General features: G+C 39.0%; 1 protein-coding gene across 1 annotated transcript; it reads left to right on the forward strand.

Annotated features, from left to right (window-relative positions):
- The first annotated feature begins 8,718 nt into the window (after positions 1-8,718).
- LOC134643583 (visual system homeobox 2-like) lies at positions 8,719-14,761 on the forward strand. The gene is made up of 5 exons (XM_063496029.1): positions 8,719-9,498; positions 10,013-10,100; positions 10,742-10,865; positions 12,512-12,692; positions 13,366-14,761. The coding sequence occupies exons 1-5, from the start codon at positions 9,066-9,068 to the stop codon at positions 13,692-13,694; spliced, it is 1,155 nt and encodes a 384-aa protein (XP_063352099.1). The 5' UTR covers positions 8,719-9,065; the 3' UTR covers positions 13,695-14,761.
- Positions 14,762-15,350: the final 589 nt, after the last annotated feature.

Consider the following 15,350-nt stretch of genomic DNA (forward strand, 5'->3'; position numbering starts at 1 on the left):
TTTTCAATGCATTTCAGATATATGTTTTTTTTAAGTTTGTTAACTCTCATCTATGAATCATTAAGGTACAAAAAAAGGTCCATAACTCAAGAGAAAAACCAGCGTTCTACACACACAAAATCCACCTAACCTGACACAAGACTTGAGAGCCACATCTGGACCTTCAGTTGATCATCTACTGTTCACTGAAGCCTCATTAGCAATGGCCTCAGTGGAAGGGTGGCTGTCAAGAAGCCATTCTTAAGGAAAGGAAATAGGGGTGAAAGGATGAGGTATGCTAAATTACACAAGAACTGAACTGAAAATGAGTGGTGTCAGGTCTGATAAATAACTGTTTGATTGTTATTTATCCTTATTTTTGGTTTTGTGCTGTTAGACTACACACTGCCTGTGTATTTCTGTAAATACCATGTGAAGTGACAATTTGAGCCAGTGGTGTTGGGGATCTCGACAACTGATGGAATTATAAATGCAGAAAAGTACTGTCAGAGTTTGATTGACCATGTAATGCCATCTGGAAAGTGTCTGATTTCCCTGTCATTTTTCAGGATGGCAATGATCCCAAACACACATTGATTGTAGTAAAGGCATACCTGGATAGAAAAAACACACAACTGAGCACTTTACTCATGGATTTGCCTCCACAGTCTCTTAGCCTCAACATTATTGGAGCAGTGTGGATCATCTTGACAGAGAACAGGGCAAAAGGCAATTTTTCAATTTAGGACATGAGGAGTGATTCAAGAATTTGGAATAGTACTGTAAAAACAATGTTCTTTAACTTGTCCCAGCTGGAAAAGCAGAGGTGGAAAAAATAAAATCAGCATGTCAAATACTGGCATGGTTTCAGATACTGTTGATGGGAGCTACTAGTAATGCTAAAAAATATTTGCGTTTTACCTGTATGCTGTCACAAAGACTATGTTAAAAAGAATTACAAGAATATTGCCAGCAGGAAAAAAAGAAAGACAATCAGTGTGCAAGACCAGAAGCAAAAAGGAATGGATGAGTGTCCTCATGCAAAATCATAAATTTAGGGAAATAAATTATTTCTTTTACACAGGACGAGGATAAACTAAATGAACTCCAACACATAAACTAACACTAATTTAATCCAGATTAAAATTGTGTGGATTTATATGGTGTCAAAGACATGAAATGACTGTTTATATACTTAATTAATCTTTATGAAGAATTTGTTTTGTTTTGTTCTCTCCTGGAAATTCAGAGCTCACCAAATGTCTTATCATGTTTTCACTGTTAGAATGGACTGTAATAAATTACTTGTGTTTCCACTGTGTGTGTGTGCGTATGTGTGTGTGTGTGTGTGTGTGTGTTACAGCCCCAGTCTCTGTGTCTGCGTGCGCTGGTGTGTGCAGGTGTATGACTGCTGCTTATGCTCCATCTGCGTCTGCCGCTGATGAGTAAAGCCATGAAATAGATCCAGCTGGAGATGTGCAGAGGAGCTTGAGGCCTCCTGGGAAATCATCCACACTTCCACCAGTACCATTTTGTCCACTTCCTTTGCACCCCAGAGAGCTATCAATAAGTGGGTAATTGAATTTTAAGCACAAACACTGCTGTCAAATGAGTGTTGCTGTGGTGGTGGTGGTGGTGGTGGTGGTGTGTGTGTGTGTGTGTGTGTGTGTGTGTGTGTGTGTGTGTGTGTGTGTGTGTGTGTGTGTGTGTGTGTGTGTGTGTGTGTGTGTGTGTGTCTGATGGGGCATGTTTAGCTGTGTGAACATGGTGATGCTCTCTGCGGACTTTGCGCAGAGAGGATGAATGTTTAATCCATTAAATAACAATTACAGCCTGTAATGGTCCAGAGAGGCTGGTGGAAGAAGGGAGAGAGGAAGCATAGCTGGACTGTTCACAAGCCTCTAAACAGCGTGCATCCATTAAATGTGATTATCGGCATACGCGTGCAGACAAAATGAAGATGTAAGACTAATAACATGTGCATAGATTCTCTGTAATGCTCTCAAGTTAATACATGTGTCTTGTTTTAACACTAAGGTGATTTCTGGGGTGTTTTATAACCTTAAGGGGATGCATAAATGCTCTGCACTTAAATACACACGCGTAGATGACATTTAAGTATTCATCACTGTGTTTGATTTAGTGTATTTAATACAGGTAATGCTTGTGACCTTGTGATCTTTTAAATGAAAAAAAGGAACACTTCAAGTGTAAACATGCCACAGCTCACACCTTGGGAAGATATCTCCACCTATAATCATTATGCAAGAGGGTATGTTAGGTTGGCCGGGACTCTCTTGGAAATGAGATTTAAATCTCAATCAGTCTTGTATTACAAAGCGACACCAAAATAAATGATAATGATGGAAGCGCACCTACGGCTCTGCAGCCTTATAGCTTATTTAATTCAGTGACCTCTGAACTCACTTGTAAGCACACAATGTCTGAACTTGGATTTGGTTAATGGTGTTGCCAGTATTTTTTATTTAATTATGGGAAACGTTCATAAGAAGAGGCATGTCACAGTAATAAAATAAATAAATGTAAAAAGAAAAAACGGGTGAACAGATGTTTGAGGAAATTACATTTCCACTCCAGCTGTAAAGGAAATATGTGGTCTGCATAATAAAATAATATTCTAGTGGCTTTGAAATAGCAACTATGTTAATTAATGGTCATTCATGCGAATCAGGAGGCTAAAAGGAGACGATGGAGAAGATGACCCAAAAGTGTGACTATTTTATTTATTTAATTGTTAGAAAGACTAAAAACATCTACACTTGATATGAAGAAAAGGTATCTTATTGCCAACATCAGTGCGAATACTGACTTACATGTTTTGTGAACTTGGCAATATACTTTGTGTTTAAATAGCTGAGTGCTCATGAGATAGTGTTTTATAGTATTTATGTTTGTGAATCTGTCAGTGTGCTGCAAATAAGGAAATCGGATCATTTTGCATATATGTGTTTGGCACATATAAACTGACATTAAAGAAAAAAGGTATACGGGTAAGATTTGCCTGATCACACTAACACACTGACCTTTACCCTGACCAGACAAACACCGCTCACACTCCCAGCTCGATGAACGCAGTTTGTCAGTGCGATCGTTAAGTTGCACTCGTGATCCAAAATGAGTTTGCTAGCTGTGGATTTCTCATGCTGCTCACACAATGGCCTGTATACGGGAGCTGCCTGGTGGCATTGCTTAATTAGGCGAACAGTTGATTCATTTGCACTAATTGACAGCTAATTAAAGGAGTGAGGGCACATCAAGCTGATGTCCCTCTGAGCTGGGCCTTGACTGCGGATGATCATAGGGAGAACATATTATGGAATATTGAATCTTCTGAGAACCAGCTGCCATTAGAAGAGGCCTCAAACATATGGACCAGTCTGTGAGGCTGTGAGTGTTTAAACAGGCTCATCCTACAGTGTTGAAATGCAGCCTGTAGAGCCCAGCTGCTTATGAGCCAAGGCTTCATTGATTGCTAGAAAAAAAGAGAGTGAATAGGACCTAGAATTGGTGTAAAATGCTGTATAATCAACAAACAGGGAAGATTTACAAGCAAGTACCCTCAGAAATGTAAAAATGACACCTTCTGCCCACCAACATAACAAACTGATTGATTGATATACCTTTATTAGTCCCACAAGTGGAAATTTCATTTTCAACTGAGCTCTGGAAACAGAAAAAAATGTTTTACCAAAATCTACATTAGATTTAAAATGTAAAGTTTACAATTCTTATACAACAATGGATAAAAGACCACTGATGGACGTTGTAAAGAAGAGTGATCCATAATTTCTCCACAATGATATGACAGACTGATAAAGTCACAGAGAAAACAAACACTCATGTTATTACTGCTAAATGTGGTTCTATAGAATTTCACATACTGCTTTTGTTAAATAAATAATGATGAGGTGTATTTAAATCATTACAAGGCCGGGTAAAGACCAGGTGAGATTTTATACATCCTGATATGCAAAATCTTAACACTGGCAGAGAGCATACTATCTTTTTACAATTAGCTATCATTAGGTTTTTCTGCTATAAAGTTTTCTTGCTGTTGTCACTGGTACTAGAGGAGCTTGGCTGTAATGTTTGATACTGTATTTATCCTGTGTGGTCATGTAAAAACAGAAGATAAATATTAGACGAGTGGATCCTCCCATCAGCAACCTTTACAGCTCTATTAACTCCAATTACAGGCGAGAACAGCAGAAATTTGGATACTTCATAATAAGACTCTAACTTGAAACATATTGGAATACTATACTATTTGTCATGGGCTGTACTGGCAAGAGTTTTATTTGTTCTTTTCTATGTTTCAGTTTTTTAAATGTCTGCAAGTGTTGAATTTCTTGCACTTTACTCACAAGATTTAAAATAATCCTTGATATTTATCAGAATGGTAAAAATGTAACTCTATTTGGGATTTTCATTATTTTCAGCATCTATGTTACTGCTAAAATGAAATGAATGTCTGTCTGGAGTTCCCTGAGAGACTTTTGCAGGCTCTCCTTGGGCCAGGCACCACACTCTCCACAGGAAACCAGGAATAGGCTGTCTTCATGTCTGCTGGTGCTGCCCATGTGAATCACAAAAAGACAATTAGGGGCTTATTAGGGTCTTGGGGCGATGCAGCTCACGGGGCGTCCGCTTGCCGGTTTGCCCCCAGTTTTGAGCCACTGCCATAGCTGAAAACAGTCAGGGGCATTGTCTCACCTAATTACACTAAATGGGCCCCTTTTTGTGCTGCTGCTGCTGCCATGCCTCTCTAGTTCCCTTCACCTGCCTAACTGCTAGTCCCTGTCTACTGTGGACATGTGCTAATTAGACAAGAAATGGGCCCAAGTAATTATGTCAATTCTTGTTAGGAGCAGCCACAATGTGTAATGTTATTTTGTCAAGAAACTTTTGGTGTGTGGGGGGGGGGGGGGGGGGAGGGGGGGTGTCTCTCCCACATTTCTCATAGTGTTTTCCTCATTACGCCAATAACACATCTGCACATGCAACAGGGGAATGTGGCACACTCGGCAAGTCAACGACAAACTTCAGAGCGTAAATAGATGCACTCATACAGAAATGGAGACTATAGAATGGCAATAGCATGAAGTTATTGCCCTAATTAATGCTTTGTGCCCACAGAGCAAACTGTTGATTCACTGGTGCCACATTGTTAGGACTGTGAGAGCTTTTTTGTCTTCTTTGCTCTAATGGGATGTTTTGATCAACGGCTGTTTGGTGACCCAGCTCCTCTTCTTAAATGCCAAGCTCTGGGAAATGGCAATTAGCTAGATTAGTAGAGCCATTTCGGGAGTCTCAAACATAGACAAAGATCAGACAGGGGCAGATGAAACTCTTAACATGACAAAACAAACCATGCCTGATATTTATATATATAAATTACAGTAAATTTAACCAGTGTAGGGTTATATTAAAGTATTTGTTTTTGTATTTGTGTTTCTTTGCAGCAATGTTGAGTATAGACAGAGAACTGAACTGCATGTCACCCAACAACATTCAGTCCTGACTTTTATTTATAACCAAATCATTACTTGTCATTATACATGGATATTTTCACAGTTTTAATTAGTGTCTGCAAAATTATCTGAGTAGAATTACAGCATATTATTGCTTTAGTCCTTTCAGGGATCGGAGATACAGATATGAAAAAAAAAATCTACATTTGAAGGGATTACAAGTATCAGTGTGCAGTCAACTAAACTGTCAAGTAAACTGGGACACTTTTTAAGTTAGTGAATTGGGACACTGAGGAAAACCCTATGTGTAACATTAAACTATGTTCATGCAGTTTCTTTTTGATAATTTTGTGTTGTATTGATATAATAAAATGCATTTATTCAGGCCCTAAAGTTTTTTCAAACATCAGTTGTTGCACATTTTTTGAGATACAAAGGGTTCAAATAAAATGGGATATTAAACTACAAAGTGTAAAAAAAACCCCATTTCATTACTTTAATTTGAGAACATAATGTAATAATACATTTGCATAGCATTAAATTATTAGAACAATAGTATACGCCACTCTGTTGCTAGAAAGCAGGCATTTGTCTGTGTCAGTGTCTCCCTGTACTCAACTAAAGTTTCTCTCATCTTCTACCTTCTCTTTCTTTTCTTTTTTCTTTTCTTTTCTTTTCTTTTCAGCATGCTGTCTGGATGATAACAACTATAAAATCTGTCACTCAAAATGCCTCGTTTGTTCTCTCCTTTTTCAGCGAGTGTCAGCTAAATAGCAATACCAGTATTTTCAGAAGAAACCATCTGGAATAACTGTTAAGATTCAGCTCAGGATGTGGCCCATTTTAAGTAACATTTATTGACTATTTTATCTAACAGATTAAGGCAAACTTGATTAACAACTAAAAATACTTTTTCATAAAAAGCTGGTTTATTTTAAAGATATCACAAAACAGATTTTGACTCATTATTTAGGAATTTTCTTTTTTTAATTGGCTTATCAACCTTGTTAATGACAGTAAGATTAGGCCTGCCATGCAGTTTGTTTCGCATTTTGTAATTAAATTGGTGAGAATGCCAGTATTTTAACCCAGATTGTGGCAAATGAGGTGGGAAACATCTTTTTTTTTATTCTTTTTTAAAAAATGAGATATTATTGTAACACAACTAAAATTATTTAAAATAACAGAACAAATTAATATCAGAGAAGAAGACAAAATAATAATAATAATAATAATAATAATAATAATAATAATAATAATTTTTTATTTTTTTATTTTTTTGGACCAAAAAACGTCAAAAAAAATAATAATTTCGTCATAACATTTAATCTGCTTGCAGGTTTATTCCAAACTACTTTTTTTTCCATGTGTCTTGTGTGTGTGTGTGTGTGTGTGTGTGTGTGTGTGTGTGTGTGTGTGTGTGTGTGTGTGTGTGTGTGTGTGTGTGAAAGAGAGAGAGAGAGAGAGAGAGAGAGAGAGAAACCTTATTACCATGGCTATTTGATATGGCATTGATCTCTTTATTCACCTCTAATGAATTGTCTGAGTCGCTGAAGGTAATCTCATTTTCACTGTTCTCTTCTCTCTCTACTTTTTTAAGATATTTGGGTCATTTTAAAATGTTTAAACATTGTGCCTCAAACTAAATAAAAAGGTGATGTAGTCCAGAGTCCTGATATTATCAGGCTTTTCTCTTTGGTTGCAGGGTGACGCGCAGCGTTAAAACCTGACGCTCTGGGCGACGACAGTGAGCCAATAATCGGCTTGATGCCACATCTCGAGATCACGTTACCCATTACCAACCAACCAACAATAACCGACAGCAAACCTGGGGTTGACCGTCAATGACTGCCTGACGCACTGGTGCCAAACAGTCCCACAGGAACCACCTATTTATTTATTTATTCATCACCACATGTCCTGCTGACAATACCGCATCTCCGCAACGCGTCCACTCATCTCCATAAACTCTCCTCGGCGTAATTGTCCGCCCAGATGTCCGAAAGTGTGCCTCAAATTATCTCCGAACGACTGAAACGCGGCAATAATTGAATAATAGCTGATTAGAGCAGATTAGGTTCGAGGAGGGAAAAGCGGGACTATTTTCATTCCATTTCACAACTCACTGGCTTTGGATTTGATCTGAGGTTTATTCTGTGACAAATGAAGGGAAGCTGTAGAAGATTTCCCCTGGCGTCCTAAAGACCTCTTCCGTTTGCTCTCACTTTCGAAATCGGATTAACCCACTGAAACACTGCGCAACCTTTCAGCTGCGGGTTTGTGATATCAGACCTCAAGCTAAAACAAAACAAAAAAAAAAAGACACTTGAATCTCAGGGGTGGGTGTTGTTGAGAAACAATCTGTTGCTGTATTGTGCGCTGGCGTTTGGTCCGCTGTTTGTCTCGTTTATAATTGCCATCCGGGTGTGTCCTAAATACCCCCGAACTGGGACAGTGTATTCTTTATCATGTGGCTCTCCACAGAAGAAAAAAAAGGGGAGGGGAGGCTTAATAACCTATCAACAGATGCGCAGACCGCTACCAAAGACAAAACGTTTAGTGCGCAACCCTAATTAGAATATGCAAATCACGGTGTGAGTTATGTGGGATGCTTGGAGCTGCTAACGGATCAATCAGAGAAGGAGATGAATTAATTGATTCATTGATAGGAGGTGTTGACCAGATGTGAGTGTATGAGCCCTTCCTTAAATTTGACCTATGAAAGATTTCCTTTTTTCCTTCCTTTTGTTCTTTATATCAAAGAGAATTGGTCCCTCTATTTATTATTGGCATAATTCATGAGAACGCATGGCTGTTATTAAGATGAATTTGCACGTCAGAACAACTATTTCATAGCATGATTATTTCGCGTCTTTAACGGACGAATTAACTAATTATGGCCTCCTTTGTGAAAAGTAGTGTTTATCGATTAATACAGCTTTTAGGGCCTTCAAAATACCTTTATTGTTCTAAGAAAACAAACACGAATATTGGGCCTATTAAAGAGGGTAGAAGCACAATTTTATCCAGGTTTAAGTTACATTAAATTATATTCATATATATTCTTGTTTTCTTTGTTTGTTATTTAGTTATTTTACCAGTAATTTTCAATACTGACATCGTTTGATGCTGATTTCCTGGACTTGATGGGTTAATCCGGCTGTTTAAACTCAGTGAGTCGGATCAGATGATCACACATAGAAATGCCAAGAGCTGCAATGAAAGTAAGCCTTATTCTCGATGTAAGACAGGGGAAAAGAGTATACGCTGTCATTTCAAACCCAAAGTTTTTCCGATGAGGGTCTATAAAGCAGCTCCTTAAACTGTAGTAGTGATTGATCATCACCAGCCGGAGGCTAGTAGCTGTTTTACAGAAAATCCATCAAAATATATTCCGTATGTGCGCTAATAAAGCTCCGGAGCAACCACAAACTTAGTATGCAGTCTCTCCTCTCTTGTGATTGGCTGCCGCCTGTTGAATAAAAAGAGCAGTGGAGATAAAGAGAGAGCGTCACATTGCGGACTGCACCGGGGACTCTAGCTTTTTTTCTTTCTTTTCTTTTTTTTGGAGGGAGCGGAACAAAAAGTGGGATCATGACGGGGAAGGAGGGAGCAGTGCTTTCAGACTCTGAGAATAAACAGAAATCAGCTTCACAGACTTGCGTGAGCCACGGGGGAGCCCACCAACAGCCGCCTGCAACCTGGAAGATGGCCCCCACTGCGCAGCGGCGCACCGGCTTTGGGATCCAGGAGCTGCTCGGCCTAAACATGGAGCCGCCGGCGGCACCGAGGCGGCCGCTAGAAGCTCTGCCGCACAGGGCGCACATTTTGGCCGCCAGGTCAGCCCTGGGACATGGAGGCCTCGGGGTCGGCGTAAGTTTACTGCGACCAGAGGGCATACACTCGTTTTACAGCCAGCCTGCTTTTCTGGAGGTGCTGTCAGAGGCGCAAAATGTGCACCTGCAGCCGCTGCACAGGACAACGCGCGTGGACTCGGAAATGGACGCGCAGCACTCCACCAGCTCCGGTGAGACTTCATGTCGCTGAAGCACGAGGATAGTTTCAGTCAGTCGGAGTGTTTGTAATATTTAAGTTTATGTGAAGATTAAAGTGTCGTGTCAAATCCCCGAACCAACGTGAGGCAACAGGGAAAAAAATGTCTCACTAAAAGCAAATGAGAAAAAGAAGAAACGAGAAGTTGTGTTGAAAATGCGCAAGTTAGGGTCGAACGGAAAAGGCCTTTGTATTTATATTTATTAATTTATTAAATTATTCATAAAATAGTTTTTTTTTTAACATGGCTGGGTTTTTTTTTTATTCCAGGTGTGATGTGACACATTTTCAATTTTCCATTATAATATCTGTGTTGTTTTTATATTTATTTATCATTTATCATCAAAGAAGATGAATATGATAATTTAAATAAATAATCGGCTCCAGTTTGTTATTATAATTATTAGTAGTAGTAGTAGTAGTAGCAGTAGTAGTATTGTTATCAATAATAATATTTTTTAACCTTTAACCCTTAAAATTATCCACAGATTCTGATGATATGAGCTCCTCCGGCGATCAGAAATTCTCCAAATCCTCTATGGGTCAGAGCAAGAAACGAAAGAAAAGACGACACAGGTAAAAACAAAACAAACAAACAAAAAAACCCGAAAGAAATAATAGGTCGTTATTTGTGGGTTTGGCCTTCAAGACACAGTGACTGTCATATATGATCGGTGAAGCTCACGTGAGCTTACGGTGTTTTATTTAATGCCGTGTTTGACGTAAGAATAAGGAGATTTTTCTGATTTCCTTCTGGATTTTCTTTTTGACTTTTCTTTTTAACGTGTTCTTGTTGCTTTTTTCTTTATAAAAAAATATGAAGGATATATATTTTTATTTTCGTTTTGTTTTTTTCTGTATTTGTATTTATTATTTATTATTATTAAGATATATTCATATTTATAGGTGATTAAATCTGAAGTCACCATTTTCTGGTTTAAGTGGTGCCTATATATTGCCTTAAAATGTAACTAAGCTGATATCAACTAAAAATAATAAAATACTTTATTATGATATTTTTTCATAAAATGATATTTCCTGAAAAATAAAAACCAGGTGAAATGAATGAACAGGCACAAGAAAAGCCATCATCATTGATAACTAATCAGACTGAAAGCATTTAAAATATGAGACTGGATTTAATTAGTTATACTGATTGATTTTAAAAAGACTAAAAAAGGCATCCAATCGTTTTTGGTCTTTTATTTTTCCTGCAGAACAATTTTCACATCCTATCAGCTGGAGGAGCTGGAGAAAGCTTTTAATGAGGCTCACTATCCAGATGTCTACGCCAGAGAAATGCTCTCCATGAAGACTGAGCTACCAGAAGACAGAATACAGGTGGGATCATGTCTCTGCATGTAAGCAGAAATCCACACTCTGATATCTTAAATTGTCCACATGAAGATGTTTTCATCAGCTAACATCTTGATGTCTTTGACATCAAAATGTGGGCAGGTGATTCAGATATCTGGTGCAATATGAACACTACCTCAGAGGTGACATCTTCCGTCACTAAAGCAGACAGACAGATAGAGCCAGCAGTCACCTGCTCCATCATCATCTTCACAAGGTCTTCACATTAGCAGGCACTTCACCTTCACACTGTAATTAGTTAATAGAGGAGAACTTATCACGTCTCTTCCTGGGAGAGGCAGGCCGCAGCCCTGAAATGAAATGATAACTACATAGAAATTAATTAGCAGAGGTCAGCGGCTGAGCAGGGGCCAGCGCCCGGCTGCTACGAGCATTTTAATTTCCCGTGATATTTGAGCGCCTGTCTCCCATCGACCGGGCCTGGAAATTAACTTATTTTTCAATCAGCCTCTTTGCCCCCCTCGGGTCACCTCGCAGGAAGCAAAGACACACACGCTGTCATGCACACTCACACTGCTGCTGTCAAAAAGCATGATTGCTCATCTGGGGCCCATCTTTTTATGAGATGGAGGTTATCGTCAGATCTACCTGAATAGCTTTCCAGACCCGGCTTTCATCGTTTTTAATTCCAGGTCTGCAAAATGCATGCACACACACACACACACGCATGCTCATGTCCACACACACACTGGCACACGCACTCCACACACCATTTCTTACAATCTCATCCTGCATCCACGGCCATTTTAGGATGCTCATTTTTCCCCCTGTTTTCCTCATCCATATTCACAAGCAGGCTGAGATGATTACACGGTCTGGCCTGGTGGAAATCAATTTAGGCACCTGAAACAGAAACACACACACACACGGGATAGGCATGCACGGGCTCAACACATTTGTACAGAAAATTAAAGTCCAGTTTGTGTGTTTAGACTCATTTTGTGCAACACGTGCATGTGTTAAAGAAAACATTTTTAAGAAGATGTTTTAAAAGCCTCATTCCAATCTACCATTCATAACCCAGTGCAACAAATAAAAGGAAAATGACTGTTTAAAATTTTTTCAGAGCTTTCAGAATTTTCCATTGTGCAACAATATTTGTCATTTCTGCAGAATGTCTCCAAATGTGTTTCCATATCACACACATGTTAATTGCATGCTAGACAATATTTTCCACTTCTGATATCACATGTTCTGCTCCTACATGCATAAACAGCCTTTATAACAGGGGTGTCAAACATAAGGGCCAGGGGCTAGAATCAGCCAAAGAAATATGTGAAGGACATAAATTTTAGACTTTTAACTCTATTTTCATACGTTTTACAACTTTTCCTACTGAAAAAGACCTCCTCCGAGACCATTCATATTACAACAAAGTAAATAAGTAATAAATAAACCATTAAATGACAGAAAGTTCCTGTATTTTAATGTCTAGTCTAGAAATGTATGATTAAAAACCAAAATAAAAATCCATCAAACATTTCCATTGAATAAATAGAGAAGAGTCTGTGTGATGAGCTAACAGAATTTTTTGTAATTTTACATAAAAAAAAATCTCAGGGATTACATGTGTGATAAAACGTCCTCACCACTTAAAATTATCTGTGCAGGTGTGGTTTCAAAACCGTCGGGCCAAATGGAGAAAAAGGGAGAAGTGCTGGGGGCGCAGCAGTGTGATGGCAGAGTACGGCCTGTATGGAGCCATGGTCCGCCATTCCATCCCGCTGCCCGAGTCCATCCTCAAGTCAGCCAAGGAGGGCAGCGCAGACTCTTACGCGCCGTGGTTACTGGGTGAGTCCCATGGGCACTACATGTCAAACGCCTTCCTCACAACTCTTATTAATTATGAATCATCCTCCATCATTTGATATGCATTTTAAAAAAATACACATCAGAAGCACATTTTGCAGAAATCTGCTAACACTCTCCTTTCTTTGACTGACAAATCAAATGCTAAACAATTAAAACAATCTTCTTTTATTTTGGTTAATTCCACTTTTAAGTTATCTGTCCAAAAAAAGTCTCTTGATGCAAAAAGAAAAAAAAAACCCTATATATTTGTGGACTGTGTTTGAGATTGAGTTGTGTCCTACGAGGACGGGGGTTAGCTTGCCTGAAATCATTAGCCAATAAAGGCTTCAGCATGTCATTAAAAAGGTAGAAGTCAATACAGTGATAATCCTACTTCATCAGGGCAGATTAGACCAGATCTCCTCTCTCACCTCATGTCAATTGATTAGTTTAAATCAATTACGTAACTCTAATTGAATAATAGGTTCTATTTGCCAATCTATCCCCTATGTATGGATCATTCCTTAACACTCCTTTTTTTACTTCACTGTCAAACATCTCAGTACGTTCGTTAAACCTCATTTGAACTCACAGAAATAATCACAACAGGAAAGCTCTTTCATCTGTGACTTCTCTGTTCTCTTCTTTAAAAAAATACTGTTTTCCTGTCCAGGTATGCACAAGAAGTCTCTTGAAAATATCCACACGTCTCCAGGAAAAGCCCACAGCCTGACACCGCCACCAGCTTCACCGGCACAAGAGAAATCGGTGGATAAAGTGATAGAGGAGGATAAGCCGAAGCAGAATAAAGACACCGGTTCACCGATTTCTAAAGAGGAACTGAGGGAGAACAGTATTGCTGTGCTGCGAGCGAAGGCGCTGGAGCACAGCGCTAAGATGCTCGGGACAGTTTCTGACAGAACAAACATTCACATAACTCGTAAAGAGGAGGCCGAGGAGGAGTTGACGGAGAAGGAAACGGCGAAAGTGAGGAGCAACTGAAAGAGGCTACGGGATGCAGAGTGGCAGTTCTAATGTTCAGAGGCGGCAGTCTTGTTGTGTTGGTTAAACTGAATCTTGATGCACGCGGAGTCACTATGTGTTATCATACGTTCCCTTAGGTTTATGTCTGAAGTCAAGTCTTTAGCTCTGCTGACTGATTGAGCTTCAATAACTCAAATGTTGTAATGTTTGTACAGCTAACCAAAAATGCACAACACATTTGTGCATGTCTTCTCCTGCAGCTGATGAGGAGGGGAAGGGAGGAGCACAGAAATGTTTTCTTTTGAATTCATAATGCTAGGTGGCAAATTAAAAGGAAAAACCTGACCTCCCCACATCTACAGTTAGAGGATCGAGTGGCTTTGATGTTGTTATTGTGCTGTTGTGACATGGTTTGGATTCACTTGATCCCTTTAGATGGAAAGCTTGTTGGAAATCGATGCAAAGTTGATCTGAGCGATCGCTTTCATGCTACGATGAACCGTTTCTGTCCTACTGGATGACACCGCCTCTGTCCATACAGGACACGAGGGATCGTGATTGATTATTCGAAAGTAAAATCATGTGAATTGTGAGATACCTGTATAGCCGTAAAGCAGTGGCAGGTTTCGTTTTGTCTAAACCAAATGAGGGAATATATTTTTGAAGAATGCTCTTCGATCACTGCAGTGGAGCTCAATCAATCCTACGGCACGCTGAACTTGCTCTGGCAGCACATTACCATATAAAAAAAAACTTTGTGTTGCTTTTTTTTAATGTAGTGTGTCATTCTTCTGTCATACAGCTACAGCTCTGTGATGTGGCAGCTTTTCATGTAAGCAGAGCCTGGATTCAAGAGACTTTATATAACTTTGACCTCTGACTTCTCTGTGACCCCACGTCTCGGCTCGGTAACTGACACAGGTATCACTAAAAACAGTCGATACCAAATCCTATAAAAAGGTTTCTTCAACTCTTAAATAAGTGGTGTAAATTTTGAACATGCCCCATAGGTAATATGGCGTTATGTATAGTTAACACCAAGTGTGTGTTTGTTTCTGTATAAATGTAATTGTAGCAATTAAATCTTATTGGTATTTAAAATAATGTGCTTTTTGTTGCTTTGCGTGACCTGTGCAGAGTTTGAGAAAGGTTCATTTCACTGTGGAGATTTTATAATGCAATCAAAATAAAACCTAGGTGGTTGGAAGTAACATTAAAAAACTAAACAAAAAAACAATTGAAACTGAGAGGATGAAAGTCAGAAGGCCAAAAGCAGTCGTACTGGGATCATATATAATGATAGAAAATGATCTTTAGCCTAAATTAAAATGATGCTGATGGTGAAAGGTGAACAAATGCAAATCCTTTTAACATACTGTAGTTAACTATAAATCCAGGAATGACCGGCTGTCAAAGACATGTCCTTTAACCTGCTGCATCACTAAATCCTGCATCTAAAACATGCTTGTTTTAGCTCTGTAAGACAGCACTGAATGAAATCAGCAGGCAGGTCATTCGGCATCTGTTTCAGGCATATTTCGCAGGTGAATCAACCTCTGAAAAGCTGCTGGTACTTGAAAACTATAACCGTTAGGGCAGAGGTTAATGGGAATTTCACACTGACAGCAAGCGATTATGAAAACAGATGGATGGTTTCTTTATAACCTGTTGCAG

Source organism: Pelmatolapia mariae, linkage group LG15 (assembly GCF_036321145.2).
Source record: "Pelmatolapia mariae isolate MD_Pm_ZW linkage group LG15, Pm_UMD_F_2, whole genome shotgun sequence".
NCBI lineage: Eukaryota > Metazoa > Chordata > Actinopteri > Cichliformes > Cichlidae > Pelmatolapia > Pelmatolapia mariae.